This window comes from Sorex fumeus, unplaced genomic scaffold, assembly GCF_029834395.1.
Source record: "Sorex fumeus unplaced genomic scaffold, SorFum_2.1 ptg000098l, whole genome shotgun sequence".
In the NCBI taxonomy this organism is placed as follows: domain Eukaryota; kingdom Metazoa; phylum Chordata; class Mammalia; order Eulipotyphla; family Soricidae; genus Sorex; species Sorex fumeus.
The window spans coordinates 86366169-86384243 of NW_026606155.1; the positions used below are offsets into that span (position 1 = coordinate 86366169).

Consider the following 18075-nt stretch of genomic DNA (forward strand, 5'->3'; position numbering starts at 1 on the left):
GAACAAGAGCAACCAGTGTTGGCACGGAGGTGGGGAGAAAGGGACTCTCCTTCACTGCTGGTGGGAATACCGACTGGTTCAGCCCTTTTGGAGAACAGTACGGATGATTCTCTCTGGAAAAAACCTGAGTGACCGAGAACAGATGACTGGTTAAAGAAACATTGGTACATCCACACAATGGAGTACTATGCAGCTGTTAAAAAAGATAAGACATGAAATTTGCATACAAGTGGTTCTACATGGAAAGTATCATGCTAAGTGAAATGAGTGAGAAAGAGAGGGACAGACATAGAAAGACTGGACTGCACTCATCTGGGGAATATAAAGTAACAGAATGGGAGACGAGCACCCAAGAATAGCTAAGATGTTCTCAGGTTTGGAAGCAGGTAGCAGATGCTGGGGGAAAAGGCAGCTTAGATAGAGAAGGGAACACCAAGTAAAGGGTGTTTGGAGGATTCGCTCAGGATGTGAGATGCGTGCTGAAAGTAGACTATAGACCGAACACGATGGCCACTCAATACCTCTACTGCAAACCACAACACCCTAAAGGAAAGAGAGAGCAAAAGGGAATACCCTGCCACAGAGGAGGGGCGGGGTGGGAGGGCTACTGGATTCATTGGTGATGGAGAATGGGCACTGGTGAAGGGATGGGTACTCGATCACTGTATAACTGAAACCCAAACACGAAAGTCTGTAAGTGTACAACTGTACCTCATTAAATTTTTTTTTCTAGGGGCTGAAGAGATAGCACAACGGGTAGGGCGTTTGCCTTGCATGCAGCCAACCTGGGTTGATTCTCAGCATCCCATATGGTCCCTTGAGCACTGCCAGGAGTAACTCCTGAGCGCAGAGCCAGGAGTAAACCCCTGTGTATCGCCAGGTGTGACCCAAAAAGCAAAAAAATAAATAAATAAATTTTTTTTCCCTAGATCCTGAATTTGTATTATCTATGGACAAAGGAGCTGCCTAGCTTTTGACTAACATATCACAAGTTTCAAACGTATGAAGATTTTAGTAATAATTTCAACTGATAAAAAATTAACAAGGGGCTGGAGTGATAGTACAGCGGATAGGGCACTTGCCTTGCACCCTGCATCCCATATGGTCCCCCAAGACTGCCAGGAGTGAATCCGGAGCAAAAAAACAGGAGTCAGCCTTAAGTACTACTGGGTGTAAACCCAAAACAAAAAATGGATAATAAAATAACAATATTTTCAAACTATATCTGGAGTTATTATCACTGCTATTTTCTTTTTTTTTTCTTTTGGGCCACACCTGACAGTGTTTAGGACTTACTTCTGACTCTGTGCTTAGGGATCTTTCTTAGAAGGAAACTATCTGAGGTGGGGAGATTGAACCTGGGTCAGCTGCAGGCAAGGCAAAAGCCCTACCTACCCATTGTTCTATCACTATGGCCCCAGGCTCTCTTAAATTCTTCAGTTTTTTTTTTTTGTCCTTCCTGTCACATTAATCCTACCCAGCATTGTGCTGTGACAACAAAGACCAACAAAATGGCTCAAATGGTAGAGTACATGTTCAGCATGTTTAGGGCCAAGCAAAATATTGAAATGAAGTACGCAACCCTAGAAAGCAATACACCATGGTGTATAAACAAATATGCACAACCCCTGACAGTTCAGCAGTGAAAATGAAATGACAAAGGGACAGTATTTAAAAACAACCTGACCAGATGATGGAAATTTTAAAAATACAGATTATCTTTGGGAAAAACAACTCAAGGACTCTAGGGGAATTACAAAATGGGAATGGAAAATGCATATAAATTCCATCTTGAAGCCAGAGATTTCTAACATTTGAAGACTATAAAGTATGGAATATTATGGGAGCTTTGTTGTTTGTTTTTTGGCCATACCTGTAGGAGCTCAATTCTGAAAGTGTGATCTGTAAATTCTTTCATGAGTCTGAGATCAAAACCAATTATAATTACTATATAGTTAGCCGCCTTGTTGTGGTGGGAAAAATTATTATTCCTTATCAGAAACAAGGTAGTCGAACCTAATGTACTAGTAGTCACTATACTATTGAGTCTCAAACTTGAAGTTTTTTTCAAAAAGGAGTTTCATGGGGTCAGAGCAACAGTACAGCAGCTAGGACACTTGCCTTATACCCGGCTATCTCGGACTCAATCCCTAGCATCCCATATAGTCCCCCATTACACCGCCAGGAGTAATTTCTGAGAGAAGAGCCAGGAGTAAACCATGAGCATCACCAGGTGTCCAATACTGCAGTCCCCTAAGCACCACCAGGTGGGGGAGGGGGGGAACAACCTTAAGTAGTAAAGATTATTAAGAGCCTGGCAAGTTACCCGTGGCATATTCGATATGCCAAAAACAGTAACAATAACAGGTGTCTCATTCCCCTGACCCTGAAAGAGCCTCCAATACAGCAGCGTTGGGAAAGACAAGTAAGAAGAGGCTGCTGAAATCTCAGGGCTGGGACGAATGGAGACATTACTGGCACCCGCTCAAGTAAATCCATGAACAATGAGATGACAGTGATACAGTGATAAAATCTTGACTTTTACATGACTTTTTAAAATATCAGATGTAGAGTGGGAAATATGCAAATATAACACAAGTATCCTTTCTCAATAAAATTAAGAGACTGGAACCCAAAGAGCTGAAGTCTAAATAAATTCTGTAATTTTATGTCCCTTACCTTGAAGTCATAGATTTCATTATAACAGTCAGCACTTTTCAGATACCAGGTTATATTCAAAGATGCATCACACGGTTCTCCATCAACTATTTAAAAAAAAAAGTGTGTGAATGAAAGATGATTTTTAAGCAAAACAATTTCCTAAACTCTTCCAAACCTCATATCCCACATCCCACTGTCTGCTAAATATTTAAAGACCATCCTTTTTCCAAATATAAGTCAATGAAGAAATATATGTAAAAATAATTGAATATTATTCATATAAAGTTTGTGTACTTTCATTGGTATTGTTGTTAACAGACAGAGGAGCAGCTGGGGCTGGGCATGTCAGGCATGCACCTAACCAAGATTCCTACCTGACTCCACATGATCACCCCATCCCAGCATCACCAGGTACGGCCCTGGAGGCCTGTGGCACTGCTGGGCTGGTCCAGGTATTCTGGGCCCTTTGGGGCAAGCAGCATTGCATCCTCAAGATGTTGTGCTAAATCGAAAGCCTGGTTGGTCAAAAATCACTGATTCTTGATTACCTCCTGATTACCAATGGTAGGTGTTATCCGACCCTATCCACCCAATTAAGAGGAGCAGTAAAATACTACTTAACTTGGAAATTATGTAACCATTTGTATGCTCTAAAATCTGATTTTTTGGTTCTCATATACTTATTCAACAGAGCACTTAAGTGTATAATAATATAATGACCCCAAAATAATATAGGCCAAAAATAGGAATAAATTATCGAACGCCTTAAAAAGGCTACATAAAGATATAAAATATCAGGAATGTTACAAGATAATTTTAAAGGTAGCATAAAGGGCTAGAGGGACAGTACAGTGGGTAAGGTGCTCACCTTACACATAATCAACTGGGGTTCAATCCCTGGTACTACATAAAAGCACAGCCAGGTGTATTTCCTGAGCACAAGTACTTTTGGGTGTGTCCCCAAAACAAATAAAAAGCAGTATAAATAATTATTTCACAGAGGAAAAAAATGTTTGGCTTTTTTTCAACATCTTGGACATCGAGAATGGATAAAAGTAACTATGAACAAATAGCAAACCTGGCTGGGGAAGTTAACAGCAAAGCAGGACCAGAGAGAATAGGGGTTAAGGTGATTGTCTTGCATGCAACTGATATTGGGTTGATCCTGGCACCACATGGCCCTTACAAGCACCACTGGGAGTAATCCTAGAGCACAAAGCGAGGAGTATGTCCCCAAGAATCTCTAAGTCTGGTCTAACAGCCCCAAACCCAAGCAAAGATAAAAGAATATTAGGTTCTTTTCAAAACCTACTCAAGAAACCTGGTGAAATCATTAACACTTCATATAAACACATTAAGCACCATAATCTAGTGTACCAAGCATTACCGTGAAGAATTGGGAAGCACAAATCTGACATGACTAATTTAACAATCTTACCTGGGAGAAGTTAGATATCTACTTTATGCAAATATAGCAAAAATAAACACGGTGACTGTAATGAGTAACTTTTTTTTTTTTTCAGGTCCAGGGATTTGCCCAGGGTCTCACAGAGAGTTTAACAAAAAAACAGAGCCTAAGAAAAAAGTTCAACAAGCTAGAAAACATCTTTTCATTGAGAAGGCCTGGTCTCAAACTCTGATACTGTATGTGGTTCCTCAAGCACTGCCAATGAGTGACCCCTGAACAAGACAGGAGTAGCTACTGAGCAGCTGCTGGGTGTGGTCCAACACTACTCTACTCTAACAAAAATTAACAAAAGTAGTGCACCTAAAGTTCTGACTTTTCCCTTTTGTTTTAAATTATTTCCTCATACTAAGGTTTATAAGACACAATTAATATACCAAAAATATGATGTGTTGAATATAATTTTGGAAAATTATAAAAAGAATTTTATAACTTTCTATAAACTATTCAAGGAACCCATTCAGATATGGGATTAATCAAAAGAAAGTACTCTAAACTTTCAATGATGACACTGGGCTACCAAAAAAACACTTTATGCTCAAAATCAAAAAATACTATTTTAAAATTCTATAAATAGAACGTCTTAAGAAATAATGAAAATGACCCTACCAATTTCATGGGATACTAACCATAACCACAAAAGTATAATATTAGAGATAAGGTTAAGTATGGGAAACATTAGAAGGCATACAGAGAAAAGTCAATGTAAATTTTAAGAGGTAATAAATCCTCCAAAAATTATGAAATACTGACACTTCAAAATATACAACTTATATGATTTATTAAAATAGCATTAATCAAAATAGAGATTAGAAAATATTGCACATAATAAATAGATAGAATCATACATCGGCCATAAGGCTATTCCAAAAGACAAAACATAATTATCCCTAAAAGCTACTCTTACCTAGAGAACAAACTCACAAGAAAGGTCAGTGTGTTGAAACAGATTTGGTTGGAATTTAAGTAACTGGCCAGAAAATCATATTGTTATGGATAGGGTATATTCCTCACAGAAATACTTATACCCCCACACCACCTCCAGCATACATTCAGTGAGGCAGGCATTCTATATTCATGCTGTCTAAAACAGTGCCTGACATGTAGTAGGTTTTTGATCACTAAATGATCAAAAGGATAAGGAACTCTGACTTAAAACTCTGCACTTCCAGTGCCAGAGAGACACTGCAGGGGTACAGCGCTTTGCTTACATGAGGCAAAGTCAGGAGCACTGTATAAGGTCCCTGGAGAACTGCCAGGAGTGATACCTGGGCACAGAGCCAGGAGCAAGCCCCGAGCACAGCTGAGCCAGGTGTGGTCCCCAACCCCACACCCCAAAAAACAATTCTGTACTTTCATAAGGAGAGGTATGCACAGAAGCACAATCTGGATTTTTATCCCTCTGAAATGAAGCTGCCCACTATAACTTATTCTCTAAAATAAAGCCATTTTCAGAAACTTTTAGAAAGCTTTCTTTCACATAAAGAAGAGTATCTGGGAATTCATACAGTGCTTTTCCTTCTGGATAGGCTGGTTTTATTCTACATAATCCTTAGTTTCTGATATGTTGAGCTTCCTCTTCCAAAGAAGCAAGTGATAAACACTCTTTTTGTAAACAAAAGATTTACTGAATACATTCATTCAGTGCCAAAGGCCAGACAAATCTAGGTTATTTGTTCAATAAATATGCAACAAGCACATAAAAGCAAAACTGGTGATATCTCTATCACTTAAATGCGCCCAACTAGCTACCATAATTTGTCTGTATTTTAAATACCATGAAATGAAAAATAAAGTTTACAAAAGTATTCAAAAGTTGACTTAACGTAAAGAACCTTAGTTATTTACCTATGTTTATATAGATAGCTTCGGATTATTAAATTTCAAAATTTATGTTAGAATCATACACGCTGGGTTCAACTTCAATGGTATGAAAGCACATTAGAAATATTAAAAAATTGCAATTTCAAAGTATAAAGATCACTACAAAACGCCAATAAGAACTTCTTAATTACAAAACTCACATTTCAGGAAAACAGTGGTATTTTTGAACAGGATTTTTCCAAAACTAAAATAATTTTTCCCCTGTAAAAATAAAGGGTAGAGAGTTAGCATCAAGTGGTTGTAATTGCCAAGACAGACTATAACTGGAGTAAAAAACCTAAATTTATAAAATGTCCACGTTTTCTTTAAAAGAAAAAAAAAGAGAGAGATCAGCATATTTTCTTTCAGTAAGATTCAGTCCCATCTAATCTGCAGGATTTTGCGGTTTGGTTGGAAGGACTGGATTCTGGCCCCGGGTGCGAATCACTAAGTTTGTATTCTAGAAGGAAGACTGCTAGAAATTCCAACTTCAATCCTCAACGCCTGACAACTTCCTTCAACAGTTCATTTCCTTACTCTTCCAAGAAACTAGTTTGCAAGTTGGTGGCCAGCTCTAACTAGAAACCGATTTCGGGGGTAAGTGAATGCCCACAACAACCTAAGAGTTTTACTAAGTGAACAGAGCGGGCCAGAGGAAAGCTCAAGTCACATTTGGACACGGAGAGCACTGAGCAGAGCAGAGCAAGAACGGGCGGCTAACGCTAGAGCAGGGCTTGGGGCGTCTCAACACTGGCTGCCTCCCACGAACTTGCCGGTGCACTGCAAAGCAGGTCCAGATCGCTGCGCAAAAGACACGCTGGCTTTCACCTGGCAACGCCGTGGCATCCTCTTTCTTCCCGTTACGGCCACTCTCACGCTAAGATCGTACAGGTTCTAAGTGCCGACGCTCCTCTGTCGCAGGGCAAGCTTGGAATATCCCTTCCACGTTCAAAACCAAAAAAGAAACCAAACCACTGGGGCAGCGTAAATGCCTCCTAAGGAAGAAGTGAGGCAGCATTTGCAAGTTCGGAAAGAACGCTCCTTCCCGCTGTACTCTGGAAGCCTGAGCGGAAAGAGAAGCCGCTCCGCACCTGCACCTAAGGTTGATAAGCCTCTTGGGCAGGCACAGGAAGTCTTCAGTGCTCTGCGAACAACCCGCTGCACCAGCCCGCTCCGCTCCAGGAGCGGCCCCCGCCTTTCCCGGCTAAATCTGCCCCCTACAAAGCAGCAGCGGGGGTTCCCTCTTCCCGCAGGAGGACCCGGGTTCCGCGGCAACTCGGACGCGGGTGGCAATCCCGCCCCCGCCCCGGGAAGCGGGCCGGAGCAGAACCTTCGTGGACCCCTAGGGCTGCCGTAGCCCCACCCCCTCAGCCCTCAGGGCGGCTGCTCCCGAAGGGAACACTCACCGACGACAGCGGAATGTGCCACTTAGACCGGTAAGCGGCTGCGACGGGCGTCGGCCCGATACTGAAAAACGTCAGTGGAGACGGCTGTGGCCCCAGAAGAAGAAGAATGACAGGTAGCACCTGAAGCCACGCAGCCGCCGCCATCTTCACAGCCCTCCTGAAAAGCCTACCGAAAGCATTTCGCCTCCTTCCGGTTCGTCCCGCCCTCTTCCGGCTCTGCTCGGGGGGCGGGCCGACGGGGCCTCGAAACCTCGCGGGGCTGTTTGTTTTGCGACGCAGCGGCCCCGCCTTCAGTCGTCACCGCCGGCGAGGCGTCGGTCTTACTGCGCAGGCGTCGTCCTGTCAGACCCGTGTCACCGTGCCGCGCTTGGGTGGTCACCAAGACCCTTCTTTGCCCCCGGTCATTTACTTATTCTCTCGTCCAGTCTTTAAAGGGCCTGGCAACCAGACAAGCACCAGGCTTTTTCATTTGGCTTCTCCCGTTTGCCCCAGTGCTTCATCCTTCGCAAATCCCAGTCAGAAGCCGGGGTTTCTGTCCTAGGATAAGCTGTAGCTCGCAACTATCCGCTCCAGCGTCCCGTAGTGAGTTCTTGGATTCTGGAGGTATTTAAACAAAAACGGGCGTTTGGTAGTGATGGCCAGCGAATCCTAAACTGAACCCTGTTACAGATAACATCCCTTTAGCCCTAAAAACTTACGAGATGACTGAAGTCTGACAGAGACCAACTTCCACAAAAACCCGACTGGCACTTCCTACCGAAAACTGAAAGTGCAAAGGAGTGGCTCCGTTTTCAAAATAGGTGCCTGGCCTGTCTTTGAGATAAACCTTCAGAAGCTTCACCCCACCTAGTCTGGCTGGCCGTCTGCGAACTTCCTTGTTCCCTTGCAAGGGCCCTTTGCCCTCCTGCATCCTGCTGCAAAGACAACTCTTCCTAAAGAAAGCAAGCGTCTGCTCAGCCACTAATTCACAAAGCAAATTCCTGTAGGAATTCTGCTGTGGTTGGGGCCTGGAAATCCCAGGATCAAGAGTCAGTTTGTCACTACTTGGGGCCTGTAGGGGATTCTATTTCCCAGAAACTTGACTCCATGCTGTGTGCTGTGTTAGTTAGAAGTTAACAAAGACGGCCGAACACCTTTCGAAAGAGTGTGTCGGGACCTTGGCTGGGAGTACGACCAGTGAAGTGACTGGGAAGCCATGGCAGCAGATAAGAAAGAGGAAATAAGGTAAAAGTTTCTTGGCTGGCAGGAAGGGCAGGAAGTGAGATCTGGGAGTAACTGGAAGCAACGCTCCGCTTTGAAGATTTAGTGTTTGATTGAACATTTTTTTTTTTGCATGTTGGTGTTTACACACTACACTATTGGGTTTTATCTTGATTTCCAGTGCTTTAGTTGATATTAATAGCAAATCCCTCATGCAATAATTTTATGATGCTTTTTAAATTTTTTTCACTACCCACCTCACCCCAGTGACCTTTTTCTTTTTCACTTCATGATGATTTTTTAAAAAGTCATGGAATAGCTATGATTCTAAGTCTACCATTTGTGAGTTCCAAATTCAGCCATCTCCATCTTTTCCTGTATCACTCTAGAAACTCATCTCGCAAAGCATGAAAGAATAGAACACAGATTTTTCTGACCTTTGCACACTTGTTTAGAAGAAACTGTGACAAAGATTGAGTCCAGAAGAATTTTTATTATTTTCATGATAAACCTCTGTTTTTTTCAGAATGGGTAAATCTATTTGGGCTTGTTTTCATAACATTTTGAAATTGCTATTCAGCTATAACAGCTTACATAAACATTGGACTGACAACTGCTATATTCAGCAACACCTCTGCATGAAAAAGAGTGCTTTTTTTTATAGTCGCTGGCTATTGCAATTGTATTTATGCCACTTGAATTATTTGACCACATAATGCAAGTGGCAGTTATCTACATCTTGTGAATATTATGTTCTAGAAACATCTTCTAGAAACATTTTTAAAACACTGGGCCTTTGTCAGAATTGTCTTTAAAAAGCAAAAGCTTTTTTACTTCTTTATGTTTCTATTCCTATTTTGACACCTTCCGCATGCATCTTTTAAAGCAATTATGAGGTTGATTGTGATTCAAAATTATAGAAAGCTCAGATACAATTATTCCTTAGAGCCAAGCACTAAGTAAAATTATTGTAAAAATGTTTATTAAATAGTGTGAGTTGTTTTTGTTTAATTGAAAACAGTTTTTTTTTTTTGCTCCTTCACATTTTATTGCTGTCACCATAGCCTTCCATCATTATTTTCTTAGAACCTTTCCTCATAAGTGGCAGTGTCCTTTGTGAGTTGCCATCAGATTAGCCCAGAATATTCTGTTGTTTTCCTTGGGTGATTTATATAGCATGTAACTCTGCAGCACATGTGTTGTCAGCTTCTATCATGGCAGTGATATAATTTTGCATTGCAGAGGTACAATGTCTATATATTGGCAAGAAGGTACAAAATTGGATTCACAAACCCTATGTAAGTTTTGCAAAATGTCTTTTTATTTAGTGTTGAAGATGAAGCTGTTGATAAAAGCATTTTCAAAAGCTGCAGCAACATTGCTTTTTACAGGTAAGTAGAGGAAATAATTTCTGAGTGATTAAAAACATTTCTAATAATATTTCAAAATAGATGTTTATTTTTTGAGAGCAGATAGACTTTATAAAAAAGAAATCATTTAGAATCTAGGGATTTAGCTCGGTGGTAGAGTGCATATCTAAGAATTTAGCTCTGTGGTATAGTGCATGTATTGGACTGGGTTTGTCCAGCGCAACAAAAAGAAAAATAAAATAACTCTTTTTTTAAAAATTATCAGAAAATTTATTGATGGATCGAGAGAGAGTTGGATCTTAAGGCAAATGTCTTGCTTTTGGCAGACCCTGATTGAATCCCTGTAACCATATGGTCCTCCAAGTACCACCAGATGTAGCGTGGAGGCCCCCAACCAACACTAGGAGTGATCCTGGAGGCTCTGTGTACCATGAAGGTGGCCTGGGTAATCTCTGTCATTGCAGGGTCTGAATGTCACAACCAGAAGCTGTCTGGTCTATGTGTATCCTCAAGAAGAAATTTGTGGGGCCCATGAAGGCAAGCAGACATAGTATTTATTAAAACACCCACAGAGCAGAAAGGTGAGGGTCTAAGCAAATTATTCACCATTGTCTCCCTTTTTATATTCTCTTTCACTACTGACTTTAGTAATCCCATCAAAAAGGGCAGTGACTTGCTCTTATGTTAATTTTTCTGGGGAAAAGCTGACATTTTCTTAGAATGGAGCAAGTTGTTAGACAAGGTCTGTCCAAGACTGCTAAGATGTTAACTTTGATTTTTTTTTTTTTGCTTTTTGGGTCACACCCGGCAATGCACAGGGGTTATTCCTGGCTCTGCACTCAGGAGTCACTCCTGGCGGTGCTCAGGGGACCATATGGGATGCTGGGAATCGAACCCGGGTCGTTCACGTGCAAGGCAAACGCCCTACCCGCTGTGCTATCTCTCCCGCCCCTAAGATGTTAACTTTGAAATCACAGGCAGAACTAGCTCTTACCTTTGGTTGACATGTGTTTCAGCATCTGTTCTTGTATATCTTGGATATCTCCATTCTTGGTGAAGCATTATTTTTCTGGCAGCCCTAAGTGTGAAAGTTCTCAGTACTCTTCCCTGTCAGCCTTTGTTGTTTGTTGTAAGTCCCCCTCACTCCCTGCACTTGCTAGACAATGAAATCTGTCAGCTCCAACCCTGGGGTCCAACAAATCCTTTTTCTCTCCCTCCCCTGTAGCCCCTTTTGTTGTCTATTTTCCCTGCTTTTCGGGAGCTACACCACATCTTTGGGCCCTTGCAGTAAACTGCTGACCTGACTGACTGAGAATCATTGTGAGAGAGTAGAGAATTTATCAGACAGGAGATAATCACCCTTAATTTTGTATACTAACCTCTATAATTTTGCTTTATTAACAGGTATTTTATTTTTAAAGTTAAAGTATTTTTAAACTAATGTTGAAAGGATTTTAGTGTGTGATATTAGGGATTTAAACCCAGAGCCTCATTCTTATGAGGTTTATGCCCTACCTCTGAGCCACATCTCCAGCCCCCTTAATGTTAAATGTCTTTGAATAGATTGCAATTTTATGATATTAAAAAATTAAATAATCATTAAAAGTATTTCTCTCATACCTTCTTTTCCAACCCATTTTACATCTTGTCACTATAAGTAACCATATTTAATAAGTGAATTATTTACCCGTGCAATATTTCCTTTTATAACTGCATATATTATGTAACCATTTTCTTATACTAGGTAACTTTCTATATAAGCTACAGTGAACCTCTTTTCTGGTTTGTAATTTATTATACATATGAATGCATTGAAATTGTCCTCTCTTTTTTTATCACTGTCACTGTCCTGTCCTCCCATTGTTCTTCGATTTGCTAGAGCGGGCCCAGTAACATTGTACTGTGTTTGGCAAATTGAATACATCATGGGTAGCTTGCCAGGCTTTGCTGTGTGGGCGAGAGCTTGCCGGGCTCTCCGAGATAGGTGGAAGAATCGAACTCGAGTCTGCCGGGTCGGCCATGTGCAAGGCAAACTCCCTACCAGCTGTACTGTCTATACATTATTCCATTCTGTGGGTATATTATAATTTACCATATCTCTTTCCTATTGCTAAACCCTTTTTTTTTTCTTTTTGGGTCACACCCAGCGATGCTCAGGGGTTACTCCTGGCTCTGTATTCAGGAATTCTGGCAATGATCAGGGAACCATATGGGATGCCAGAGATTGGTTAGCTGCATGTAAGGCAAATGCCCTACCTACTGTACTAGCTCTCTAGGCCCACCCTTTGTTTTTATTCTAGTCCTTTGCTTTATAATAACACCACCACAAAAGCTATGCATGTATATGTATATAAAATTTTCTGTACACTAATATGTATTTATAGGCTAAATTTTCAGAAATGGGATTATTGAACTAAAGAGCAAATGCTTATGAAATTCCAATTTTACTAGATAGTCCTCAACTATATAATTGTGTGATCTCACTGTATTCCACTGTCCACTGTCCACTGTACTCCTGTTGTTCATCAATTTGCTTGAGCGGGCCCAGTAACATCTCCATTGTGAGACTTGTTACTGTTTTTGGCACATCGAATACATCACAGGTAGCTTGCCAGGCTTTGCCATGTGGGCGAGATATTCTCGGTAGCTTGCCGGGCTCTCCAAGAGAGACGGAGGAATCGAACCCAGGTCAGCCATGTGCAAGGCAAACGCCCTACCCACTGTGTTATCGCTCCAGCCCCTCACTATATTACTATGTGATATTGACTACTTCCTGAGAATACACACACAAAGAGTCTTAGAGGGAATTCTTTAAATAAATTTCCATCACCTTGTTAAACCACTAGATTATCTTGACTCCACAAGAACTTAGTTTATTTCTATTATACATTTCATGCAAAGGATGAGGGAAATTCATTAGCTCATATATGTCATCCATAAAAACTATTCCACATTTTCAATAAAGAGAACAAAATATCATCCTTGAGCAGTGTTACATTGAACAATTTTATTAGTTTCTTTTTATTATTACTAATTTTATTAGCACTCTGAAAATACTACTCCTGTTAGTATTTTATTAGAGTGCTAATGATATATATGCTCTATTCACTTATTAGCATAAGGAATTTTATTGACATCCACATTATAATAGAGTCTTTTGGATCTGGGCACCTAATTCTTAAACCATCTGTCTTCTTTGTATCTGTAGACGTCAGAAATACTGGCTGTCCAGGAAGTCCACTTACCGGGCATCACTGGAATCAGTCACAACAGGCAAAGACAGCACCAGGTTCCAAATTATCAGTGAAAGAATGAAGGTAAGATCAAAGAATTTTTCAGTGAATTTATTTCCTTATTAATTTTGGTTCAATGAAGTAAATTTAAAAGGGCTAATTACAGCTACATATAAAATATAGTAAAAATAGGTAAAATACATGTAAAAATAAACTGGGGGTGGGTGGGCCATACCTGGCAGTGCTCAGGGCTTACTCCTGGCTCTGTGCTCAGGAATCTCTCCTGGCAGGCTCAGGGGACCATATAGGGTTACAAAGATTGAATCTTGTTCTGCTCTGTGCAAAGCAAGCACCCTACCCACTGTGCTGTAGCTCTAGTCCCCAAAATAAACTTTGTTAGAGAAGTAATATCATATTTTTCTTACCTATTCTAATGTCATTTTAAATGCAATGGAAATATTGGGCAGGAGTGTGGTTTAGCAGTAGATAACTTGTATGATTGAAGCCCTAGGTTTAATCTCCTGCTGCACATACCCACACACACAAACACACAAATATCAAGTTACAGACTGCAGTTGCTGTATGACAAATTTAATTTTCTTTTCACTTGTTTTTATAACTAAGAGGCACATTAATTATCCCAAGTTTCCAATAAGGATAATGAAGTCTAAAAAGTCACTTGATCAAAGTCAAGTGCTCGGAACCATAACTTTCACTTACATCTGTTGCCTGTCAAGCGCCTGTGCTCTTTCTGTCACTGTTACATATATGCTACAGTGTTTGGAATCTGAAAAGATGCAGATTCACTGCATATTCAAACCATAGCCTGCAGGTGAGCAGGGAGAAAATCAGAAAGACTATGTAGTTAAAAACTTTAAGTCACAAATATTCCATCTTCTGAGCTACTTCAGAAGCAAATAATCATCTCTCTATTCTATTTATTTTTCACTGTTCTTAAGTCATTGTGGTTTCAATACCAAAACTTTTCTTAATATATGTCATAGTTTGTCATAAGCACAGTGATCATACATTCCCAAATTTTTGGTTTATGCCTCTCAACCAGTAGAATTATGAACATTTGAACATTAACAGGGCCATGTAACATATGAAAAGGTACTTCTACCACAGATCAAGCCAAGCAAGTACATACATAGGCCAAGGAGCTTTTTTCCCTTTATGATTGTCATTATTCTCCAGTTTTATTGCCTATAATAATTTCAAAATAGTTTTCTAATCATTTTAATTTTACTGTGTAAATAAATGAACATTATTCCTTCCAAAAAAGCCCTCTAAATGTTAAACTCTAAACTGGGGAAAAATGTTTAAGTTAATTCTATGTGTCTGTTTCTAGAGTCCTCTCCTGGCTGAACTTTATGGTATAGAGGGCAATATTTTCAGGCTTAAAATCAATGAAGAGACGCCCCTGAAACCTAGGTATGAAGTTCCTGATGTCCTCACAAACAAGCTAAGTACTATAAGGTAAGCCAAAAGGACAAGGTGTGTCATGCACACACTGTGCTAGGAATCAAATTGCCTCACCCATGCAAGGCAAGTGGTCTACTACTGAGACACGTTCCCAGTCCCTCAATATATTTATCATATCTTGAGTCATGGATTTTGTATATTCCTCACATTTTATTTATCCAAAGCTACAATCACTTACAGAATTGGCAGTAAGAACCTGGTTATCATTAGAGAATGAGATTAGTATTATGCTGAATTATACCCCTACCCCCTGCCACCTTGTTCCATATGTTGAAGCTCAAACCCCTTGAACTAAACTATGTGACTATTTAGTGTTTTGAGTACTCAGTCGTGCTCAGGACTTACTTCTGGTTCTGTGCTCAGGGGTTACTTCTGGTGGGGCTTAGGGGTCAATATGGAATGCTGGGGATCAAACCTGGATCATATAAATACATCCATTTTGTATTTATTTGTTCTTTTTTCTTATATCTACCATTTGACTTATCAGCACTTATTAATTAATGGAGAAAGGCAGTGTTTTTGATCCTTGCTCTCCTCCTCACAAAGAAAATGATTTATTAACCAGACTTGAGAAGCAAATAGAAAGAAAGTGATTTACTTACTCCCTCTGATTTCAGCAGGGTTCCAGAGATCTAATACACTAATCTAACTCCCACGCTTACTATAATATATACAGGTAGACTGCTGCAGTTTTTCATTAAGGGTAGTCTCAGAAGTCCAACATATAATTTGACAGAGTCAGTTTTAAATTAATAATCAGTGTCTAGGTGAAAAAAGTCTTTGGGGATTAAAGCATTGTTAATATCCCTGTAAAATCTTTTAGATCCTCACCACACTTTTCAGCTTGGTTCTCCCTTATATCGCATTAAGGGAATATAGGGTCGTACCAGATGAACATATATGCATAAAGATGTGATGTATTTTTCACTCTCTTGGAGGATTAGCTGGAGTAGAGCCTCTAGAACCTCTAACATTTTCACTTCTATTTCCATAGGTAAAATAGTCTGTGCTTTTTTTTCTTTCCTGAATGTCCTTGCCATGTTTTTAAATCAAGGCAATATTAGCTTAATGTAGTAAATATTTGTTATGCATATTTGTTAGGCTCTATTCTAACCTCTCTTTTAGAATATCTTTGGCTACTATAGTATCTGGAGAGCTTCAAAACTATATTTGTTTATTTTTCACACCACTAGCTAGTTCCTGGATTAATTCCAGTTCCAACATTCCAGGTGTACTTATAGGAATCTATTTCATATGTGAGCTTCCCATGTTGCTACCATTGATTTGACACCTGCATAGCATGGTTCTAGGATTAAGGGACTGTTTTTCTGATCTTCAGATTGCAACTAAAGCTGTGTGGTCTGGAGATCAGCACCTACCACCTTTACTTCCTAGTATCCAACTTCCTAATTTTAACTAACTAGAAGTTCCATTGGCTGTATAGTCATGCTGTATTCTAGGGGTCATTCCCAGATGAGCAGTTAGGAATATCTGATATCTCAAACCTTCCCATGATGCCATAAACTCTGGATTCTCAATATTAAGTCATTTAATTTATGATTAAAACAGCCAGAATGGTTTCTGTGTTTCTGTTATCTGTTGAGCCCTGAATAATTGGTCTCTATAGTGAGTATTAGCAACAGCCTTTCTAGAATAGAAATATGAGATTGGTAATCAGACCTTGTTAGATTTGAAGGCAGTGAGGACCTGGTTATCATTAGAGAACAAGATTAGTATTATGCTGAATTATGCCCCCACCCCTGCCATCCTGTTCCATATGTTGAAGCACAAACCCCTTGAACTATACCATGTGACTGTTTAATGTTTTGAGTGCTCAGTCGTGCTCAGGACTTACTTCTAGCTCTGTGCCCATGGGTCACTTCTGGTATGGCTCAGGGGATGATATGGGATGCTGGGGATCGAACCTGAGTTATATACCTACAAGGCAAGTGCCCTACCTGCTGTACCTGCCCTATCTGCCCCTGTCCCAGAATGTGACTGAAAACAAGGCCTTTGAAGAAATAAATATGTTAAAAATGGAGTGGACCATAGATTAGTACAACTGGCTAGCCTATAAAAAGATTAGTCTCCATGAATGAGACCTTCAGTCTAATCCTCAAAATAACAGTAACAAAAATATTTTTAAAGAGATATTAGAACACAGATAAAAAGAGAGGACACTAAGCAAACTAACAACTGGTACTAAACCTTGGTTTAGTATCTAGAAACTATCTATTCTATGATAGAATGGCTTAAGTTAGTACTGTAGTTAGTTGCACTAAAGTGCCTATTGAAATCACAGCTTTGGGAGATTAAATGGTGACTTATCAGACAAAACGCAAAACTCTGTGACAGCCTGACTGCCACTAACTTCACTGGTATCCTAAAAGACTCTCATATCGTTTGTAACTGAGTGTTCTTGTAGCCAAAAATCATGTGGAGTTTGATACATTGATTTTCTAAATTAGATCATTAGTTAAATTCACAGCCTTATCTGGTCTATCTACTTTGGACACTAAATAGGAAAGGTTAAAAATAGCAACATTTGGGTAGATCTGAATAACTCCAAAAATCCCACATTTTGAAATTTCAGGAGATCTATATTCCAGAGAAGTAAGTTCCTTCTTATCTATTTAACAAAACTGATTCTACCCTGCAAGCTGTATTATGAAAGGTACTCTAATGCCCCTTATTCCTTATACCTACCCTCCATCTCCAGACCCAAGATCACATTCAGAGTTCAACATACCTTAAAAGCCACTATACCTAAACAAATATAAGATTTTATGTTGATAAAAAAAAACTGTGAAATTAGCATGAAAATTCTTTCTAAGAGAATTTTTGACCATAAAATGAACATTATTTTAGAATATGTTAAATTTATTGACATGAGTCTATGTATCAAATAATCTAGATTTGATAATCAAGCTTGGAAAACTAGAAGTGGTTCGAATTGTTTGCTTTGTTATTAACTATAATCTGTAGTCAGCTATGAATTCTGCTGAATGAAGCTTAGATACCAGAAATTCCTTTGTACAGCATAAATTATTCATAGATTGAGAGAGATAAACATGTTAAGTAGATTACCATTTGCAACTAATTCCCAGTTCTTTTATCAAAGAAGATCAGAAAGATACTCTTTTCATTACAGATTAAACATGTGAGGGAATAACTGGGTAGCACTGTCGTGAGCATTTTGTATAGGCTGGATATAATAGTGGGAAAGGATTCCATTAATTAGGTTTCAGGATGCTTTTGGAAATGATAAGTCTCCAGAAAGCCATATCAAAGTGGTAACATTGAGTTGTCAAAAACATGGTAGGTATTTCTATAGTATGTGACAGGAGGCATGTGGTCCTCATAATGGTATTACCACCCGAGCAATGATCTTC

General features: G+C 39.7%; 2 protein-coding genes across 3 annotated transcripts in view; one reads left to right on the top strand and one right to left on the bottom strand.

The window, feature by feature from the left end:
• TMEM87A (transmembrane protein 87A) overlaps positions 1 to 7608 on the bottom strand; it is a 40873-nt gene extending 33265 nt beyond the window's left edge. The window contains exons 1-3 of one of the 2 annotated variants that reach the window (XM_056134278.1): positions 7396 to 7608; positions 6151 to 6211; positions 2680 to 2765 (exon numbers count right to left, since the gene is read on the bottom strand). In XM_056134278.1, the coding sequence (XP_055990253.1) occupies positions 2680 to 2765; positions 6151 to 6211; positions 7396 to 7539 (291 nt within the window). In that variant the 5' untranslated portion in view covers positions 7540 to 7608. The remainder of the gene's footprint in view (positions 1 to 2679; positions 2766 to 6150; positions 6212 to 7395) is intronic. The other variant, XM_056134279.1, reaches the window with a different exon arrangement.
• Positions 7609 to 7855: 247 nt separating this feature from the next.
• The window catches only part of GANC (glucosidase alpha, neutral C), a 72569-nt gene continuing 62349 nt past the window's right edge, over positions 7856 to 18075 (top strand). The window contains exons 1-5 of the mRNA XM_056134272.1: positions 7856 to 7977; positions 8501 to 8619; positions 9924 to 9986; positions 13174 to 13282; positions 14550 to 14677. Coding sequence (XP_055990247.1) covers positions 8591 to 8619; positions 9924 to 9986; positions 13174 to 13282; positions 14550 to 14677 — 329 coding nt within the window. The 5' untranslated portion in view covers positions 7856 to 7977; positions 8501 to 8590. The remainder of the gene's footprint in view (positions 7978 to 8500; positions 8620 to 9923; positions 9987 to 13173; positions 13283 to 14549; positions 14678 to 18075) is intronic.